Source organism: Vigna unguiculata, chromosome 7 (genome assembly GCF_037176805.1).
Source record: "Vigna unguiculata cultivar grain cowpea cultivar isolate G323 ecotype 2 chromosome 7, ASM3717680v1, whole genome shotgun sequence".
Taxonomy (NCBI): Eukaryota; Viridiplantae; Streptophyta; class Magnoliopsida; order Fabales; family Fabaceae; genus Vigna; species Vigna unguiculata.
Genome location: NC_140798.1, coordinates 6,548,718 through 6,567,994, shown reverse-complemented (window position 1 = coordinate 6,567,994; position 19,277 = coordinate 6,548,718). Strand labels below are relative to the sequence as shown.

Here is a 19,277-nt window from a genome sequence, read left to right as displayed (position 1 = left end):
TTATTAACATAATATACATATAATTTATTAATTGTTATATCTTCGAAATTAATTTATGCTAAAATTAATATCGAAAATAATTCCGTACTTTAAATATCAAACATGTAATAGATACGGTAATATTACATTACATAAGTAAAAACGTTGCTATGATAACCAAATCAATATATTTATTAATTGTATACCATTATGAACACGAGTAAATTTTAAAGTACCGAAAAGACGTTTATTTTATAAAAACAATAAAATAAAACAGGGAAAATGGTCTGTTGGTCTAGTATGGGCTTGGGCTGGTTACACGAAAGGCCCAATTATTTAGATAGGATTTTTACAAAACCCTAATTTCCCTTTGTTTGCTCTACCTCCGTGCTTGCCGCTCTGTATCTGCGTCTGTGTGTAGGTGGTGTGGTTGACGAAGAGAAGCAGTTGAATCAGCAGAATGGGGCGTGTAAGGACGAAGACAGTGAAGAAGTCTTCAAGACAAGTGATAGAGAGGTATTACTCTCGCATGACGCTGGACTTTCACACCAACAAGAAGGTTCTGGAAGAGGTGGCCATCATTCCGTCGAAGAGGCTGCGCAACAAAATCGCCGGCTTCTCCACGCATCTCATGAAGCGCATCCAGAAGGGACCGGTGCGCGGCATCTCCCTGAAGCTGCAGGAGGAGGAGCGCGAGCGCCGCATGGACTTCGTCCCCGAAGTCTCTGCCATCCGGACCGACCAGATCGAGGTCGACAAGGAGACCATCGACATGCTTGCCGCCCTCGGAATGTCCGATGTTCCCGGCGTCGTCAAGGTCGATCCAGTTCCCGTACAAGCACCGCTTGCCTTCGGTCGCGGCGCCGGCGGAAGGAGGTATTAAGCACCTCCGTCTTGTTTTTTGTTTTGGTCGAGTTGTTAATTAGTGGACTAATTGTTATGTTTTGTGATTTGGATTATTATATCTTAGGGTTTACATTTTTGTGACTGAGTTTTGAATGGTCGGATTTGTTAAACTGTTTAATGGAATTGATTTGGTGTTGCTTATGATTTATACGTTTATAATGTTACTCTTGGTTGAAGTGGTGTGCTTGCTAATTACATAGTTTGATTACTGCGCTAAAACGATTTTAGTTAGATTTTGTCATTAATTAATTGATTATATGAGCTCATGAGTTGATCTTAGTCGGATTTGGATTCTCTTGTGACGGTCACCACCTGAATGTTATATAGGGGTTTGAACTGTACTATTCGTTCTCCAAAAGTTCATATCCTAACATCCTAACTTATCTATATAGTACTCCTGAGGTTTTCTTACATATTAATATGTAACTTTCTTGTTGCATTTCCCTTCTAATGGAGTGTAAAATTGTTGGAGCTTTTCTCTTCTAGTCAGGAGTGTTCTATCTATTTTATTCTACCAGTTGAAGTAGAAAAAAAAATTATTTTACCAATATTAGTGACATTAATTATGTTGTCATCACCTCTGTTGGAATAGCCAATATATCTCATAATGTTGGTTGGTGGGCTTGTTGAAGGTTTTTTTATCTGAGATATGTGCATAAAGGTGAAGGATGGTTACTCGTGATGGGATTTTGTTGCATTTCATATTTCTAACTTTAAGAGAGGTTCTATTCAAGTTATCTTGTACCACACAGATATATTTTTTGAGTCCTATAATTAACCTAAATATTATTGCTTGAAATATTTTCTCCATGTGAAGTATTATCTCCATTCACAACATGAAAAATTTTAAGCAGCTATGTTTGCATAAATTTATGGCATGTACTTAGCAGAAGTTTTATTTGGCGATGTAGTTTAACAAGAGTAAGTTATTGTACATGATCAGAATGATTGGGATGAAAATAAAATCTAAAAACTATTTTTGGAGTGACTTTGTTTCTACTATTTGATTTCTAAAAGTAATAAATTTGAGAAGAAAATAAGAATTTATAAAATTGTTATTCTATTGAAATAGTGACAGAAGAAGAGTGGAAAATTTAGAAATATTTGACTCTTTGGATTGATATAATAATTTTTTTAAAAAATTATAAAATATGTTTATAGAATATTTAAATTACACATGATAATATACATTAGTTTTAATTAAATAATAAATTATTATTTAATTATTGTTTAATAATTTTAGTTTTATTATTTGTATTATTGTTGACTTTGTAAAGGTTAGACTCATTTTTGTGAATTTGTGAAGCTTTTAGTCTTCGTAGCATCAGGAATGTGTATAAATGGAAAAATGAGAGTCTGTTGTGGAATTAAAAAATAGGATTTACGCTTATTCTAATTTTTTTAATGTGAATCGATGAGTATAGAAAGTATTGGTTGAGTGAATCTCACCAACTTATTCTACTTGGTTTACATTAAGTTCAGATTAGAGGTTTTTTATTTGTGCTAATTTTCTTGGAACTTTGATATATCTTCATTTTTTACATGCTCTTTTAAATTATCTTTACTTTGACCATTTTTAATTTAAAATTCGAGTTTCTATTTCTTTAATTGTTATAAATTGATCAAAGATGATTAAGATAGTATTTTCTCTGGATAATTTTTTGACGATGGAACATTATTTTTCAGTCTTAAATGTATACGTATCAATCATCCTTGTAGGAAAGACGATTTATGTTAAGATATGAACAGCGATCATTACTTTTAGATGTTTTCAAAAAGGATAAAAAAAAATATTTAAAAATAACTTAATCCATTATCATTTGACATATATTATTAGCTTAAGTATATTAGGAAAACAAAATTAATATTTGTCATTTGAATATTATGAGTAAATATTTCATATCACAGGTTTTTATAATGAACATTTCATTTCCTAAAAATTGATTTATAATTAATTTTTAGGTTTTCTTTACAATTCTGTTACAATTTACTTTTGAAATTTAAAAAATAGTGCAAGTTTCTAAAATAATTCTACGAAAGGAAAGTTATGAAAAAATTGTACATTTTCATTACGAAGAATTTATGTCAATATAAAAAGACTTCGGCGTGTCATAGTCATATATAACTATAGTTAAGTTTCCAACAATGTTGTGCTAATATGGCATGATGTTGCGCTAATATGGCATGATTTAAGTTTTGGATTTTGTACGAAGAAATAGTCCAAAGATGACATAATTTTAGTTTTTTTTATTATTTTTTTTTTCACGTTCTTAATTGTTATTATCAAAAATAAAAAAATCATTTGCGTAATTAATAGGAGAATAATATAAATACCTTTCTGAAGGGAGCAAAATCATTGCTAATTTATGCTATTGCTAAATTTTTTTTGAAAGAACCAAAAAATGGTTTATGGAACTAGGGACAAAAATTGAATGCATGTTATGAGCTGACCACCAATATTCAGAGGATATTTATGCTTTATTAAGAAAAAATGAACAATAATTTGCCATGTGTCATGTCTAGAGATATAATCGACAGAATTCAGTCTTCGATGTTTACGAGATTTTCACTCTCCAACTTGAACGTCACCCAATGTCATACATTATTAAGCTAAATGATTAGTGGTGTGATTGTGGGGACTTAATTACACATCATCCTCATGTACTAGTTGTTTGCTCATCCTTCCATTTACAACCTACAATATTTGTGGATCTGTTTATAACCTCCAAAATATTTTCAAGGCTTATGAGGTGTAATTTCAACATGTTTAAAATGAAGATTATTGGTCTATTCATATTGGTCCAAATTTAATTCTCGACCCTCACATGTGACACAAACAATCAAGAAGACCAAATACAAATTGTGTCCACAATGAAATGGACCCGTCAATTTCAAACAAACCAGAGAAATGTTTCTTTTTTTTTTTTACAAAAGTATTGGTCACAATTAGAGGTGACAAAAATATTCGTGTATGTGGATATCCACAGATAAAATTCACTACGAATAATTAGTACTCTCAATAAACTACAAAAATTCAATATAAACTCAATTGAGAATTCATATATTTATCATGAACTCAAAGTATAATTAAATATATATTATACTAATAGAAACATATATCTTACGTTTTTATGTATTCACTTTTTTTATGACAACAAAATAAAAATTATTATTATTGTTATTATTAAAATTATTAAATATAAATAATTTTTTTAATTTTATTACTAAAGATAATGTTTTAATTATAAAAATAATTAAATTTAATAAATGATCAAATCAAATACAAAAATGTTAAATTAAAAAGAAAACAACTTAAAAGATGATATTGATAAAATATTTATTTAATTTAAAAAATTATTTAGAGAGTAAAATTAGAAAATAAATATTATAAAAAATCATCTTTATATATAATTTATATATAGGTATCGATTATATTATATATATATATATATATATATATATATATATATATATATATATATATATATTACATTTTTATTTAATTATATTCTAAATTTTTTTAAAAAAATATTTAAATATTAAAAGCAACTATAATCTTGAATACTATAACATATATTTACATATTTACATAATTATCAACTGCTTGACTAATAATTATTAAACTAAAATAGTAGATAAGCCTAATCATCGCTTAATCACAAGCAAATACACTATTAGTTATTGAGAATGGAAACAATTACAACAAAAAGAATTTCTACAGGAATTGATAAAAATTTAGGAAAACGCACAAACTAAGCCTATGAGAGAAAAACAAAACGCAAAAAAACAAAAGAACGTTTTAATTGAACAATCTTCCAGAAACAAGGAGTAACAAAGAAGGAACCTGCATCGGCGTCAATCTCCGAATCGCTTCTTGAGAATATTTTTCATGACTTCCCTGCGAGCCTTCAAGCGCTCCTGTTGAGGACCCACGTTAACAAGCGAGTAATAAGCTCCGACGCCAAAGCACAAACTGCCGACGATAAATAAGCCGCCAGTCACCATCATCTGCCTTGCCGTTGACGGATACAACCACGTCATTGAATTCACTTATTTCTTGGTAGTTAACGAAAGGTATTCTTCTCCGCCCAAAAATATAAAATGATAAGAGTTTCGATATGGGCTGAGGCCTATTTCAAACAGGCCGAACATGGACTGTTAAAAAGTCCAAGTTAATTTATTGAATTTCGAGTAATTAATGAAATTATCTCTAAAAGATTAACTAAAAAATGGCATAATAGATTGCTTATTTGAATTTGTAACACTATTTGGGTAATACCGTCTTAATTTAATTTAAAGATGGGTTGATAACTTCGGTGTAAGGAATAGAGATAAAGTTGGGATAGTATTTTTCAGTAATAATAGAGTTGGAATTGTGGAATAAGAGCAAGGATAAGAGGGGATTCATGAGGGAAGGAAAAAGGTAAAAGGAAAAGAGGAAAAGGGTGTGAATGTAAATATGATGAATATTTGAAAAAAAAGAAGAAAAAAATATAAGTTAAGTAACTTTACATGATCTTTAAAATGGGAGGGTGAAGAAGTGAAGAAAAAGTGCAAATAGAAAAAATTAGCAACAAAACTATATTTTCAGACTAATTGAAGGTGTGTCTAATGAGCTTTGTCAAAGCATCTTTCAATAAAAAACAACATTAACCTTCATTTGTTCATATTTTCCAATACGAAAAATTATGAAAACTTTTCTAAAATCTTGTAATACAATTCAATCCTACCTTATCGTGTTTTTTTTTTCTTGTTTTAAGGAACATGAATTACTCATCAACATATGCCATAGTCAAAGAACTTGCCATCTAGATGAGGCTTGTATTGCTTCAAAGAGTAGGTGCATCTGACACCTTTTTGATGAAGCATCTTGGTCATCATCTACAACTCAAAGGCATCTTCATAAAACTTATAGTCTTTAAACTCATCTCTTGTTAAATGGTCAAGTGAATCAATCTCAAAGAATGATAAAGCAAAAAGGTCTAGTGGATCCACCTTTGTCTGCTGCAGAAGGTGAGAGCGGATGAACTAATTTTTCTTTATCGCACGATCTTTAGACTCATTAAGTGGCAACATTGTATTGAATATGATATTGTAAACCATCCTACCCAATGCTACCAAATTTGAAGCCTTCAGAAAGCTTCATATCTCTGAGCTTGAGTCATACTCTAGTTGTGACTTTTTGTACAACACCTTGTCGACGACATCAAAGTTGTGAATCCTTATCCCAACACATTCAAGCACATTGTATTCACCAACACGTATTCAAAGAGGTTAAAGACATCAAATCAATTCTTCAAGGACAATGATAACTTTGATAAATTTGACTTAAAGACCATGGTTCGTTATTCCAAAACTTCAAAGAATTAAAATCCACAACTCTAATGAAGCATCTAGACCTTGAAAATATGCAATTCAAGATACATCTACTCAACAAATAAATAATGTTTAACATGTGTATAATCTATCAAAATATATATATATATATATATATATATATATATATATATATATATATATTTGACTAAGTTAAAAAGTGAGAGCTAACAAAAAAAACATTAAATCATTTGCTTAGCTCTGTTCGTTTGAGAAAAAATATTTGAGGAGAGTTGAAGAAGATTTTGGATGAATTTAACTAAATGAATATTTATGTTTTTTTTAATGGATTTAGAGAATAAACGGAATAAATTTGGAGATAAATTTTATTAAAGTTAATTAGTGATTTGATAATATAATTAGATTAAAAAAATTTAATAATTTTTTTAAATTACTAAAATACTCTTCATGATAAAAATAAATTTAAATAATTAATAAATAAGTTAAAAATATTAAAATTTAATAATATTTTAATTCTGAATAATTATTATATATATTTATACATATTTTTATTATTAATAATTATTATATATAACTATACATTATTATTTTTTAATAATATTATAATTATTATTAATTATTATACACATATACTATTACTAATAATAATAATTATCATATATATTTTTTAATTGCTATATACATAATGTATATTTATATATATTATTGATAATAATAATTATTATATATATATATATATATATATATATTATTATTATTATGTAATCAGTTAGGTAATCAGCTATATATACTATTAAATTGGTTATTTAACAGACTACGTAATATATAATCGCTTAAGAAACTGATTATATAATCTAATATAGATAATAAATTATTATATTAAATAATAATACATATTTGTATATATGAAAATTAATAGTACTAACGAAACAAAGTATAAGTGTTTGATTTTTTTAATTTTCATAAAAATTTAATTTAAGATTAATAATATTTATTTTTAAAATATGTAATTAAATTTTAAAATAATTATTAAATAAAATAAAATAATTGTAAAAGAATTTATTTTTAAAATAATGATTAAATGTAAATTATTGCTAAAATAATTAATTTTTAAAACAATTAAAAAAAATTTAAAATATAAAATATGCACGCAAAAGAAAAACTTTTAAAATAACAGTTAAAATAAAAGAATTTTTTAGAATAATGTTAAAATATTAATTATTTATAAAATAATTAAGTTTTTAAAATAACACGTAAGGATAAAACTGAAAAACAAAAAAATGGACACGAAATAGAAAATTTCTTTAAATACTGTTATAAATATATTTAATAATAATAATAATTAATGATATACAAAATAATAAATAGTATCATAATAGTAATTATTATTTAATTTTTTTATTATATACATAAGGTTAAGAAAGTAAAATAATTATTTATTTATCTAAATCACTCACAATTGAAGATATTAGTTTTGAATTTGATCTCGCAAATCTGTTTTTACTTCTCATATCAAATCGTTCCATAAGAACATGAAAATTAGTTATCTTCACAAATCAATAGATTTAAACAATCGTTACAAACGAACACAAACTTAAAGTTATTCTTGATTATCTGAATAAGAGAATGATGATAAGATTAATCTTTTTATGAAATTTCAAGACTTATCTCTCAAATAAAGTTTTAAACACTTCCTGGATTAAATACCTAAGTCCATATTCATGTAATACAAGGACATAAAAAGTTTTTAAAAAAATAATCCAAAAATCTTTAAGTAATCTTAAGTACATAAAGTTATTAGAATTACATTCATCTAAAAAATAATTTGACAAATAAAATAATGTTTTAAAAAGTGAGAATAAATTAATAGTCAAATGAAAACATGAATGAAGACAAAAATTACATTCACATTGAGATACTTAAATAAATACATATTTTATTAGGTGATATTCACTTATTGTGCCAAATTATAAACTTTAATAAAAAAAATCATTAAACTTATAAATAAAATATAGAAAATAATTTTATAACACTGATTAAAGATAATTAATATATCTTAAACTTTACAAAAGTACATAATTAAATATAATATTAAATGAACTTTGATCTAATAGTCATAAATGTAATTTTATTTTATCTAAAAAACAAAAATATCATAAATATAATTCTAATTAATAATTTATTTGATGCAGACTTATAAATATTTAAAAAATAATAAAATAACTATTTGTAATATTGTTAAAAATTAAAATAAAATTAAACATAAAAGAGAAAATTAATTTGAAGGAATGACAAAAAAATATTATGAAGAAGGAGAAATCTTTTCAAATGAAAGTACAAAGATTACATATTTCCAAAAGATTTTTTGTTTTAAAAAATTAAAGACTACATATTTCAAATCTTTCATGCTTTCACATATCGAATCTTCAAATATAAAAAATATTTTTGTCACTCATTCAAATTATCTTTTTTACGATTAATTATATTTTAATTTTTATTAATATTAAAATATAATTATTTTATTATTTAATTACTTTTTAACTTTTTATAAATATGTATCAAATAAATAAATTACTAATTAAAATTATTTACCTATAAACATTTTTATCTTTTAAATATAATTAAGTTATATTTATGATGATCACGTGAAAATTTATCTAATATTATAATTAATTATATATTATTATAAAATGCAAGACATATTAATTATTCGTAAATATCGGTCCTAACAATATTCAGCAGCAAAACCTAATAAATATTTATCTTTTATCAATTAAAATATAAATCTAACCATAGAAGAAAAGTTAGTTTTTAATTTAGAAAATGAAACTGTTTTAATTTAAATCAAATCCAAAATTTGAAACATAAATATCACAATATAACAAATACTTTTAATTTTACACCTATTTCTATATACACACAACCCGACAACAAATGTTTTCGTTTTTATAATTTTTTTTATTCATATTCTTTTTTTCAATAAGACAAAAATAACTTGTTTAAATTAAAATGAAATAGTTTATATATATATATATATATATATATATATATATATAAAATTTACAATTATTTTCAGTTTGATCTGTATTTATATAGCTTTTGCTCATATTAGGGTTTCCAGTATCCCTCCACCTATATATTCCACTCTCTACCTAGGAGTTAGGGTTTATTGTCACACCCCAGCCGTAGCTGCACTTTCGTGTCTGCATTACTTCGATTATTGACAATGGCGACTCAAATGAGCAAGAAGAGAAAGGTGAGTTTCTAATTCCTTAATCTTCACGAATTTGCAATAGCCTTTAACAACATCAGCAACTAAACCTTTGCCAATAATAAAATCGATAATTAAAATATTTGTGTATATGCGTTGCAGTTCGTGGCTGATGGAGTGTTTTTCGCGGAACTGAATGAGGTTCTGACGCGAGAGCTGGCGGAGGACGGTTACTCCGGCGTAGAGGTGAGGGTTACGCCGATGCGCACCGAAATCATCATCAGAGCTACAAGAACCCAAGCCGTACTCGGTGAGTTTGCCTCTGTATAGTTATTGAACCTTCTATTAACTTTTTGTTAGAATTGAGCATTGAAGGTTTTCTCTTCGTGTATGTGTAGGTGAGAAGGGGAGGAGAATCAGGGAACTTACCTCGGTGGTTCAGAAAAGGTTCAAGTTTCCAGAGAACAGCGTTGAACTCTATGCGGAGAAAGTCAACAACAGGGGACTTTGCGCTATAGCTCAGGCCGAGTCTCTTCGCTACAAGCTCCTCGGAGGACTTGCGGTTCGCAGGTACAGATGCAGACAGTATTTTTTTTTCATTAATTCTTTCTGTTGCCGTTGTAACATTTACTTATAAGTTGTGATCCTCAACATTTCTTCCAATCATGACATTGGTGTGAAGTGTTCACCATGGCCACCGACATTCTGGTTTCCCATTTAGAGGCGAATGTGTCTTCCCTACAAAACTTTTTTTTTTCATTAGTGCAAAATCTTAGATTTATTGCGATCCTTGATATTGAGGATTATTGTTGACGAAGATGGTTCTGCTGTAATTCCAATTGTGGTGATTTCAGGATCATTGATGTTGTTGTTGTAATTGCTGCTGTGTACTGCATTTTATGAGTTGATTGTTTCTTGTCCTCATTGGTATTGTGGTCAATAGAGACACAGCTGCAATGCCAGAGTCAGAGATTTCAGGAAGTTTGATGTTGGTGCTGGAATTGCTGTTGGGGATTGTTTTTAAAAATCTTGGTTTCTTCATAATTTGATTGATAAATGTCAATTTTATTTTGACAGTGATTTTATTTAGTTTGGCAATTTACTGGTTGAAATTAATCTTGTGTTATTTACAGAAATGTAACTGTTTATTCTTGCTATTTAAAGAATGTTCGGAGATGCATTAATTTTTATAAGCAAAAAATTATCCTTTAGACCTATTTGTTTCTGTAAGAAACATAATTTTGATTAGTTTGTAAATTTGTTTATTTTCTAATTTCGCAATGTCCTTTTTACTTCATTGAACACATGGAATTTTTCATTGGATTTGTGGTAATGTTATTCTATTGTGTGTTTACTTCAGGGCTTGCTATGGTGTTTTGAGGTTTGTCATGGAGAGTGGTGCCAAGGGATGTGAGGTTTGTTCTCCAAATGCTTTTATGAGGTATTACAATTGTGGTGTGTTGCTTTGTCTGATGGTTTGCTTGTTTGATTTGAGCAGGTCATTGTGAGTGGTAAATTGAGAGCCCAGAGGGCAAAATCCATGAAGTTTAAGGATGGCTACATGATTTCTTCTGGGCAACCTGTCAAGGATTACATTGACTCTGCAGTGAGACACGTGCTCCTCAGACAGGTTATTTTATTTCAATCTTTTAATAGATTGTTGATAAAATTTCTCTTTGGTTGTTGATTCACTGTTTTACTATTGTCATGATACTATTTTTTTGCCCTGGTGTCTCCGTAGGGTGTTCTTGGCATTAAGGTGAAGATTATGCTTGATTGGGATCCTAAAGGGAAGCAGGGTCCTAAAACTCCTCTCCCTGATATTGTCACAATCCATTCTCCAAAAGAGGAAGAGGAATACATCAGGCCTGCTCCAGTTTTGGCCAATGATATTGAGGTCCCTGTGGCTTGAAAATACATGGAGCAGTGCTTTATCTAAGCAAATGCCTTTTTTTTTTCTTGTATTCAGTGTTTTTGGTCAAGGACATATTCAAAATTTTGTAGTTTCTTAAAGAATTGAAGTCATTTGTTTTATCTTTTTTATTATACCTTTATGCTATGCAGTTTGGATCTTATACTTGTTAATCTTTAAGTGCAGGTGAATTTCAAAAACTACAAATCAAGTATTTTTGTCGTTGGAAAGTTAGCATGAATGCCTTTTGTATAATAACGATGATCTTGTAGTCGAATAAACTCAATTTTTTTATGTTTACCTCTAGTTGCCAGATTGCCGATTGTGCAAGTAACATGTGGTATAAAATACAATAAGATTGGTGTCTACCATAGCCAACAAAAGCATTTTATTGTTCTATACCTTATGGTTTATGAATTGCCCTGCTGCCATCTGCTTTGTACATGGAATGGGGTATATAGTGGGCTTATTTTGATTTATGTATTCTTCAGGATTACGCGTCCTTGAAAAAACTGAATGAAACATCAGTGTATCAACTTGTGGCACATAATATAATAAATCAATTTTTGTATTTCTATTGCTTACTATGTTCCAAAATGTTGCTGGAAAACATGGTACTGTGCCCGTATATTTGCAATCCACGCTTCTGGATTCTCAAGTACTAATAGAAAGTGACGGAGTGTTGTGTATATAGTGTCTTCCACCTGGAAAGTCTTATATTGGATGCAAACTTGGACTGGCTCCTTGGACTTGTTCAGAAATGAGTTCAATTTTATTATCAGGTTCTCAAAGTTGCACTCTGGCTGCACGTGGTGCATACATCCTTTGGAATCATGAAGTGTTGCTTTTACTTGCTTGGTTGAGGCGTTGACTGAAAATCTTAAATTAGATGATACATTTCTACTATGTCAATCTGGTTCTCGAAATAGGTAAGTAATGACAATAAAAGTCACTTTTGGCATTCTATAAAAGTCGCTCTGGCTATGCTTGGTGCATAGCCTGTATCCGTTTGATTCTTTGTTTTTAATTTAATTTCTCTTTGATTTGTTTTTGTATATGTTCGTGTTCGTAATATTTATGATTTTGGTTTAGTCAATAAATATGAATGATTATTATTTCTTTAATTGTATGAGGAAGATTCTTATCAAGATATCTTGTTTTTGAGAACTTTTACATTTTCTTTTTAGATTTTCTTGAAATAAGAAATTCTCAAAACATTTCTTTTTAAAAGTTCTATTAAACTATTTATTTTCTAAGGAATCAGAATCATGTCAATGTTATACATATACTTTAGAAGTATATATAGTTCTTATGCACGAACATAAAGTTCAACTGCATAATTAAGTAAATCATAAAAATTTAAATAATTGCAAAAATTAGACAATAAATCTTTTGCTTGAATTTGAAATGTCTCCATTAGTTTCGTCAATCCTTGTAATACTTTCTATTTAAAGAAATTCAGGATTGTTCGAGGTAGTTTGATTCTTCTAGAAAATATTCAAACTCTTTAATTTTTCTAGTTAATTTTTAAAAATTGTAATGAATGTCTTACCAGTGATATTCTTTTTTATATAATCTTTTAACTTTAAAACAGTTTCTTTTGTTTCTACGTCTTTTTCTTTTATTTTTTTCTCATTCTTTATTAATTTGTATTCACATCGGTTAAAAAGTTCATAGCAAGGTACATGGGTTGGATTTGCAACAATATGGATTGCTTAAGGAAGAGAATTATCCCGGTCTTAAATATAAAAACAAATGAAACACTCTCGCTAAAACTTTGAAGGTGGAAAAGCTCTCATACACCCTTAAGTAAAGTAAGACACTGATGAATTAAATTATATCTCTTTCATCATTAAAAAGATTCATCAAATCTTAAGAAAGAAAAATGATTTTAGAGGTTGAAGAGGTTTGCCTCAACCAATTGAAAAGAAAAAAAACAAATTTATGTCATTTGTCTTGAATGCAATAAACTTGACCACTTTTAATTAGGATAAGAATCAAGATAGACAAAGAAGATACATTCATTAATCTCTCACCAAACAATTTTGATGAAGAGGTAGAGATTATTTTAAGACGAGATTTTAAGGAAGGTCAGACTCAATCTTTTAAGAAGATTGTTTAGTAAAACCTTTACCAATAGCAGATTAGGTTTTGAGGGAGTAGAAGTTCCAAAAGGGATCAAATAAGGACCAAATCTTCTACATGCATTAACTGAGAATCTAAGGCTTGGAGAGCTAACAAAAAAGGATCTAAGTTTATCTTGGTACCTAAAGATAAAGTGATTCCTATCGTAAACATATGTAGGAAGAAAACAATTGTAGTGGTATCTAGATAATGTATTTACAAAACACATGGTGGGAGAAAGAATAATGTTCCCACACTTTAAGAAGAAGAGTAGTACATTTTGCATTCAACAAAAATAAAAAAGAACACTAGGCATTGGATAGATAAATATGAACCCTTCCTTACGTGTTAAAATATTTTAATAGTAAAAGGTCTAAAGCATAATCTACTTAATATATGTCAATTATGTGAGAATGGATACAATGTTCCTTTAACAAAAATCCGCATAATCTATGTGTGGTAAAAAATGATGTCAAGAGTGTCTTCTTTTGTACTAAGAGATAAAGTAATTTATACGAGATAGATTTTAGTGGACTGTATCAAAGGATCTCTTGCCTTTATCCTATTAAGAAGATAAGTGGGTATGACATAGGAAGTGTGGCCACGCAAGCTTGAGATTAATTTGTAAGCTCTAAAAGCTCAATCTAGTAAGAGTTTTACTGCAAACACCATTCAAAGATGATCCTCTCCATGAGACATGATATTGACAAAAAAATTCAATCAAACCCTATTTCTTTTGATTAAGTACTATTAAAAAAAAATACAAAGTACGATTATGCTTTGTCAAACGCAAGCTTCTTTTTAAGCAACAAGTCATGTATGATGTAAATGTTTCATATGTCAAACAATATAATATCTTTCTGTCTTCACTTCATTTGAGTAACGAAAGTCTTAATTATATGTTTGTAGAAAATCTATTTGTCTCAAAAGGAGATCTCAAAATCTCATGTCAACATCAATGACATATACTCTGTGAGACATTACCCCTCTCCTGTTAGCAACTCTTGTAATCTTTGTGATTACATAGTCATACAATTAATACGTAGTTTTAGTTAGGAGAATATGTGTTCCAAATAATACTCGTCTTAATTAGGGGTGACTATGTTCCAAAACCAATACTCTTCTTAGCCATGAGTGACTATGGTCAAATTAATACTTAATCTTAATTGTGATCCTAATAGTACTCGTCTTAACTAGGAGTAGTTGCATTCCAAATAATATTCATCTTGGCCAAAAGTATTTGAGATTCAAATAATACTCATTTGTATCTTGCGTTTGCAGTTTGCCTAATGAAACTAAATATTTTGGCTAAGAACTGGATGTAGTCTTTGTTAACAAATAAAAAAGTATAAAAACAAAGTGTAAATCCTTCTTATCTCTTTAAGTTACATGACATTTAACTATAAATAATCTCAGAAAAAGAGCTTTTGCAATAAGAAGTTTTGAAAAACTTTGAAGACAATCAATTTGTCAAATTCGAAGTAGTGTTTTACTATTCTCATCAAACTCAATCATTTTAGAAATTCACTTAATAGTGTGTTTGTTAAGTGAAACTATTGTTTGACTGTATATCACTAGTCAATGTCTTGCAAAGATTTCATAAACCTATACAACACAATTCAATTATTACATTTGTGTTTTGACTAGTCTTTCATAGTTGGTATCAGAGCTCAACCTTTATAGAGTTGAATGTCTCACAACGACTAAAGAAAGATCCAAATAATTGCCAACATAGAACGAGAACTAATAGGTGAAGGAACATCCTTTAGAGTCCTCTTCTTAGGAGAAGACTTTCCTTATTGAAAATATTGTATAGAGATGTACGTTTAGTCCACACATTATTAGTTGTGGCAAATTATGACTAGAGGAGATATCAAGATTGAATCTCTATAAGAAGTTTGGATGCAAAACAAGTTTGATATATCAGATGCAAAACAAAAAGGCAATGTATACTCTAACTTGCCTCACACGTCAAATATGAGTACTATGAAAATGGTGAAACTATAGATGACATATTTTGAAGAATGTAATTTCTTCTAAACTAGCTACAAAAACTCAAATGGAGCTTCTATAAGGCTCATATCAACCTAAAGTTGTTGGATGGCATGCCAAAGGTCTGAGAATAAAAAATAAAAGACATTAAAAAGGTCCGAGATCTAAAAAAACTCATGTGGATGGACTTCTAGGAATCTTAAGAGTGCATGAGGTGCATCTCCAAGCTTGTGTGCAAAGATAAGTTTCAACATCATTTGGTCAAGTTTTCCATGCAAAGTCAACTATAAATAAGACTCACTTCATCATTGCATGAAGTTTCATGAGTTATCCTTGGTCCAATTACAAATGTAATTCCACTAAGAAATAGCTTGTGTGAAAATAATTTTAGACTTTCTATTTTCATTAGAAACTTATACATAATGAATTCTTCTAATTATAACTCTTGTGGTTGGTCCATTATTTTTTACTTTTTCATCAAAAAGCAAATAAAGTTGTATCTTCTAAAGCTCTAGAAGTAGTAGACCACTTATTGAGTATCCAAGAGTCAAACAATGAAGACGTCTTCTACTTCTTGATGTATAAGTTTAAAATGAAGGATTCAAAAAAGAAAAAAAAAATAAAGTTAAAGGAAATCAAAGAACACAAGAAAAATATCATTTATTATGATGCAAGAAACTTGGACATTTCATGTTAGAGTGCACACAGCAAGCGAAAGAGAAAAAGAATTAAGTTTTTCATGAAATCTTTAAATTAACATGGAAAAACCTTGATATTTTTGAATTAGAAGATGATAAGAAGAGAAAAAAATTTATATTAATCTAATGATAAACATATTATATGATTAATCCTTTTATATAAAGGTAGACTTTAATGATATAAATTTCATCTCTCAAATATAATTGTAGAACTACTGGTAATACTTTGAGACGTTGTAAATTGTAATGCTTATAAAAGTTTTAAAACAACACTGATTTTTAAGTCTCAAAGAGGAGGTAATATAAACTAGATTTTATTTCTTTGAGATTAGGGAACATATATGTTCATAACTATAGATTTTTATTCTTGTTAAATGATTTAATGTAGTAGACACGACCCCACCTAATTCTAAATGTTTATTTAATTGGACACATCAACATCGTTCATTTTAATTCGATGGATTATATTTAAAAGTAAAACTATGGACCTATATTTACAAAATCCCGTTATGCAGCCGCCGAGTATTAAACCATTCAAACACTTCAATTTTCATTCTCTTTAAATGATTACAAAAAAAAAAAAAAACAAGAAACTAGGAAGCCAGCCATATGCAAAACTATACAACACTTTCTTTTTCGTTTTGAAAACTATATACTATACACTTTTATTTTTCTTTTTAACTTTCTACACTGTACTCATTGTAGAGAGAGAAAAATGGTAGATGCAGCTCACACATCTCCACATCTACTGAGGTTTTAGGATATCCAAGCGAAAGTGAATCCCAACTCCATCGAGAGCCACAAAACCCGAATTCTGAGTCACTCAACAAAGAAGAAAAAGGCCAAATCTTTTGAGCTTTAGATGAAGCAAAAAGCAGAAGAAAAAGGCCAAAGAATCTACACCAAATCTTGATCTCTCTCGTGTACCCTTTGAGCATTGGAGGGTTTTGATTCCTCAACTCCAGAGTTATGAAATGGATTTTTCTACTAAACTCAAGTTATTTCCTTTTTTGCTGGTTTTGTTCACATGTTTTGAGGCACCCCATGTTGCAGAATCTGCTTCTGATTACTCCACTTTGGTCTACAAGGGTTGTTCCAAGGATTCTTTCACAGATCCAAATGGGGTGTACTCGCAGGCTCTCTCTGCACTCTTCGGCTCATTGGTTTCACAATCCACCAAAACCAAGTTCTACAAGGCCACTTCTGGTTCTGCCCAGAACACCATAACCGGTCTCTTCCAATGCAGAGGGGATCTCACCAACTCCGACTGCTACAACTGTGTCAGCAGGCTCCCAGTTTTGTGTGACAAACTTTGCGGCAAAACCACCGCTGCAAGGGTCCAACTACTAGGTTGCTATGTTCTGTACGAGGTTGCAGGGTTCTCCCAAATCTCAGGTATGCAGATGCTGTACAAGACTTGTGGGGCAACAAATGCTGCTGGAAGAGGGTTTGAGGAGAGAAGGGACACTGCATTCTCTGTGATGGAAAATGGTGTTGTCAGTGGCCATGGCTTCTACACCACCAGCTACCAGTCTTTGTATGTGATGGGGCAGTGTGAGGGAGATGTTGGTGACTCTGATTGTGGGGAGTGTGTGAAAAATGCTGTGCAGAGAGCTCAGGTTGAATGTGGAAGCTCTATTTCAGGACAAGTTTTTCTTCACAAATGCTTCATCAGTTATAGCTATTACCCCAATGGGGTTCCTTCTAGATCATCTTCTTCATCAGCTTCATTCTCTTCATCTTCTTCAGGTACTAACTAGATGACGTGACTGTTATGTTAATGTCTAATCCCTACCCTACCTACTTACACAGACCAAACACATATGAATGTAACAAGTTTTAAGTTTTTACACCATTCTAAAATCTGAACAATCTGTCTTTTTCAGTGTTTGTGAGTTCAGTTTCTAATGCTGTATGCTTTTTAGTTTTAATTATCTGTCAAAGTCATGTTGAAATATTTGAATATATTAGACAGATACACACTTGTTCTGCATTAATATGAATTTGTTTCACTTCAAAGTCAATGCTAATCTGAATTACTTCTGTTTGATGCACTGAATTAGTTGTTTTAAGGTTGATATGGTGCTGGTATGATCATATTTGACTCTGCTATTGTGATGTGTTACCTTGTTGGTGATGCAGGGCAAAATCCAGGGAAAACTGCTGCTATAATATTAGGAGGAGTAGCTGCGGTGGCTTTTGTGGTTATATTTTTGTTATTTGCTAGAAGTTTGAAGAAGAAACATGATGGTATGAGTTATATGAGGCAATAAGAAATGATCTTGTAATGGATTATATTATATGTTATCATCTTAATCTTATACTCTTTTGTTATTTTTATTGTTATACATGTTTTGTGCTCATTTTTCTGATACTCTTTTGCTCTTATCTTGCACAGATTATTGACAGAAGAATATGATTTCTGAGAAGGCAAAACTATTCATTTTGGTGCGCTGTTTTTGCATTATTAGTTGATGATGAAGGGTGAAAAAGTTTGTGGTAAATAGAACATGCTTGATACAGAAACAATACATAATGGTTCACTGTAATAGTTGTTGTAGTAAGATAATATTTTTGTTGTTGGGAAGAGCAATGTGATTAGAACATGAAAGTTAGATTCTTTTTCACAAGGGTGTAAGTGTAAATTACCCAACTGAATGAATGAATGAATGAATGTTTGTCATTCCAAGTGGATGAAAATTTTGGACTTTACCCTTAGCCATGTGAGAAATTTCTCTTTCTTCTTTTTAATTGTTCATTGACTTTATGCTTTTTAAAAGTTGCAAGTTGCAACCCTCCCATGTCCCCAAGAGTCTTGTTTCTGTGTTCCAACAAAATACTTAGATAGTAAGTTTTCTTTTTTCTAAATTAATGTCATAGAAATATGAGTAATTGAAGTTGAAGTGGTAAAATTTACTATAGATATTATATTATGTTACATTTGAATAACAAGGTGAAACTGTTCTGCAGTGCAACTACGTACTCAATGTATGTTTTCTATGTATTCTCTATAATAATTAAATCACGGAAACTGATTTTGTATTGTTATTTCTGTTTTGTTACATCCAGATTACAAATGCAAAAATTCACACATGATCCAATAACTCAATTGTTTATT

At 29.5% G+C, this 19,277-nt stretch overlaps 4 protein-coding genes across 5 annotated transcripts; 3 read left to right on the top strand and 1 right to left on the bottom strand.

The window, feature by feature from the left end:
* Window positions 1–345: 345 nt before the first annotated feature.
* LOC114191730 (small ribosomal subunit protein eS17-like) lies at window positions 346–1,061 on the top strand. Its single transcript, XM_028081091.2, has one exon. The coding sequence runs from the start codon at window positions 440–442 to the stop codon at window positions 860–862; it is 423 nt and encodes a 140-aa protein (XP_027936892.1). The 5' UTR covers window positions 346–439; the 3' UTR covers window positions 863–1,061.
* Window positions 1,062–4,537: 3,476 nt separating this feature from the next.
* On the bottom strand, window positions 4,538–5,000 carry LOC146884576 (bric-a-brac protein). The gene has a single exon (XM_085675384.1). It carries the CDS (start codon window positions 4,924–4,926, stop codon window positions 4,741–4,743), a length of 186 nt encoding a protein of 61 aa, XP_085531510.1. The 5' UTR covers window positions 4,927–5,000; the 3' UTR covers window positions 4,538–4,740.
* A 4,311-nt stretch (window positions 5,001–9,311) lies between these two features.
* On the top strand, window positions 9,312–11,508 carry LOC114189563 (small ribosomal subunit protein uS3x). The gene is made up of 6 exons (XM_028078161.2): window positions 9,312–9,478; window positions 9,596–9,743; window positions 9,832–10,003; window positions 10,794–10,848; window positions 10,932–11,063; window positions 11,175–11,508. The coding sequence occupies exons 1-6, from the start codon at window positions 9,449–9,451 to the stop codon at window positions 11,343–11,345; spliced, it is 708 nt and encodes a 235-aa protein (XP_027933962.1). The 5' UTR covers window positions 9,312–9,448; the 3' UTR covers window positions 11,346–11,508.
* A 5,360-nt stretch (window positions 11,509–16,868) lies between these two features.
* LOC114190284 (plasmodesmata-located protein 2-like) lies at window positions 16,869–18,871 on the top strand. 2 transcript variants are annotated; one of them, XM_028079111.2, is made up of 3 exons: window positions 16,869–17,908; window positions 18,302–18,409; window positions 18,558–18,871. In XM_028079111.2, exons 1-3 carry the CDS (start codon window positions 17,134–17,136, stop codon window positions 18,563–18,565), a joined length of 891 nt encoding a protein of 296 aa, XP_027934912.1. In that variant the 5' UTR covers window positions 16,869–17,133; the 3' UTR covers window positions 18,566–18,871. The 2 variants fall into 2 exon arrangements, with proteins under 2 accessions (XP_027934912.1, XP_027934911.1); XM_028079110.2 differs by lacking the exon at window positions 18,558–18,871 and having other exon boundaries at window positions 18,302–18,447.
* Window positions 18,872–19,277: the final 406 nt, after the last annotated feature.

Excerpts from the sequence above, each read along its gene's own strand:
- LOC114189563 (XM_028078161.2), top strand. The coding sequence starts at position 9,449 with ATGGCGACTCAAATGAGCAAGAAGAGAAAG. Across the intron at positions 10,004-10,793 it reads GGAGGACTTGCGGTTCGCAG|GGCTTGCTATGGTGTTTTGA; the intron begins GTACAGATGCAG and ends TGTTTACTTCAG. Across the intron at positions 11,064-11,174 it reads GACACGTGCTCCTCAGACAG|GGTGTTCTTGGCATTAAGGT; the intron begins GTTATTTTATTT and ends GTGTCTCCGTAG.
- LOC114190284 (XM_028079110.2), top strand. The coding sequence starts at position 17,134 with ATGGATTTTTCTACTAAACTCAAGTTATTTCCTTTTTTGCTGGTTTTG. Across the intron at positions 17,909-18,301 it reads ATTCTCTTCATCTTCTTCAG|GGCAAAATCCAGGGAAAACT; the intron begins GTACTAACTAGA and ends TTGGTGATGCAG.
- LOC146884576 (XM_085675384.1), bottom strand. The coding sequence starts at position 4,926 with ATGACGTGGTTGTATCCGTCAACGGCAAGGCAGATGATGGTGACTGGC.
- LOC114191730 (XM_028081091.2), top strand. The coding sequence starts at position 440 with ATGGGGCGTGTAAGGACGAAGACAGTGAAGAAGTCTTCAAGACAAGTG.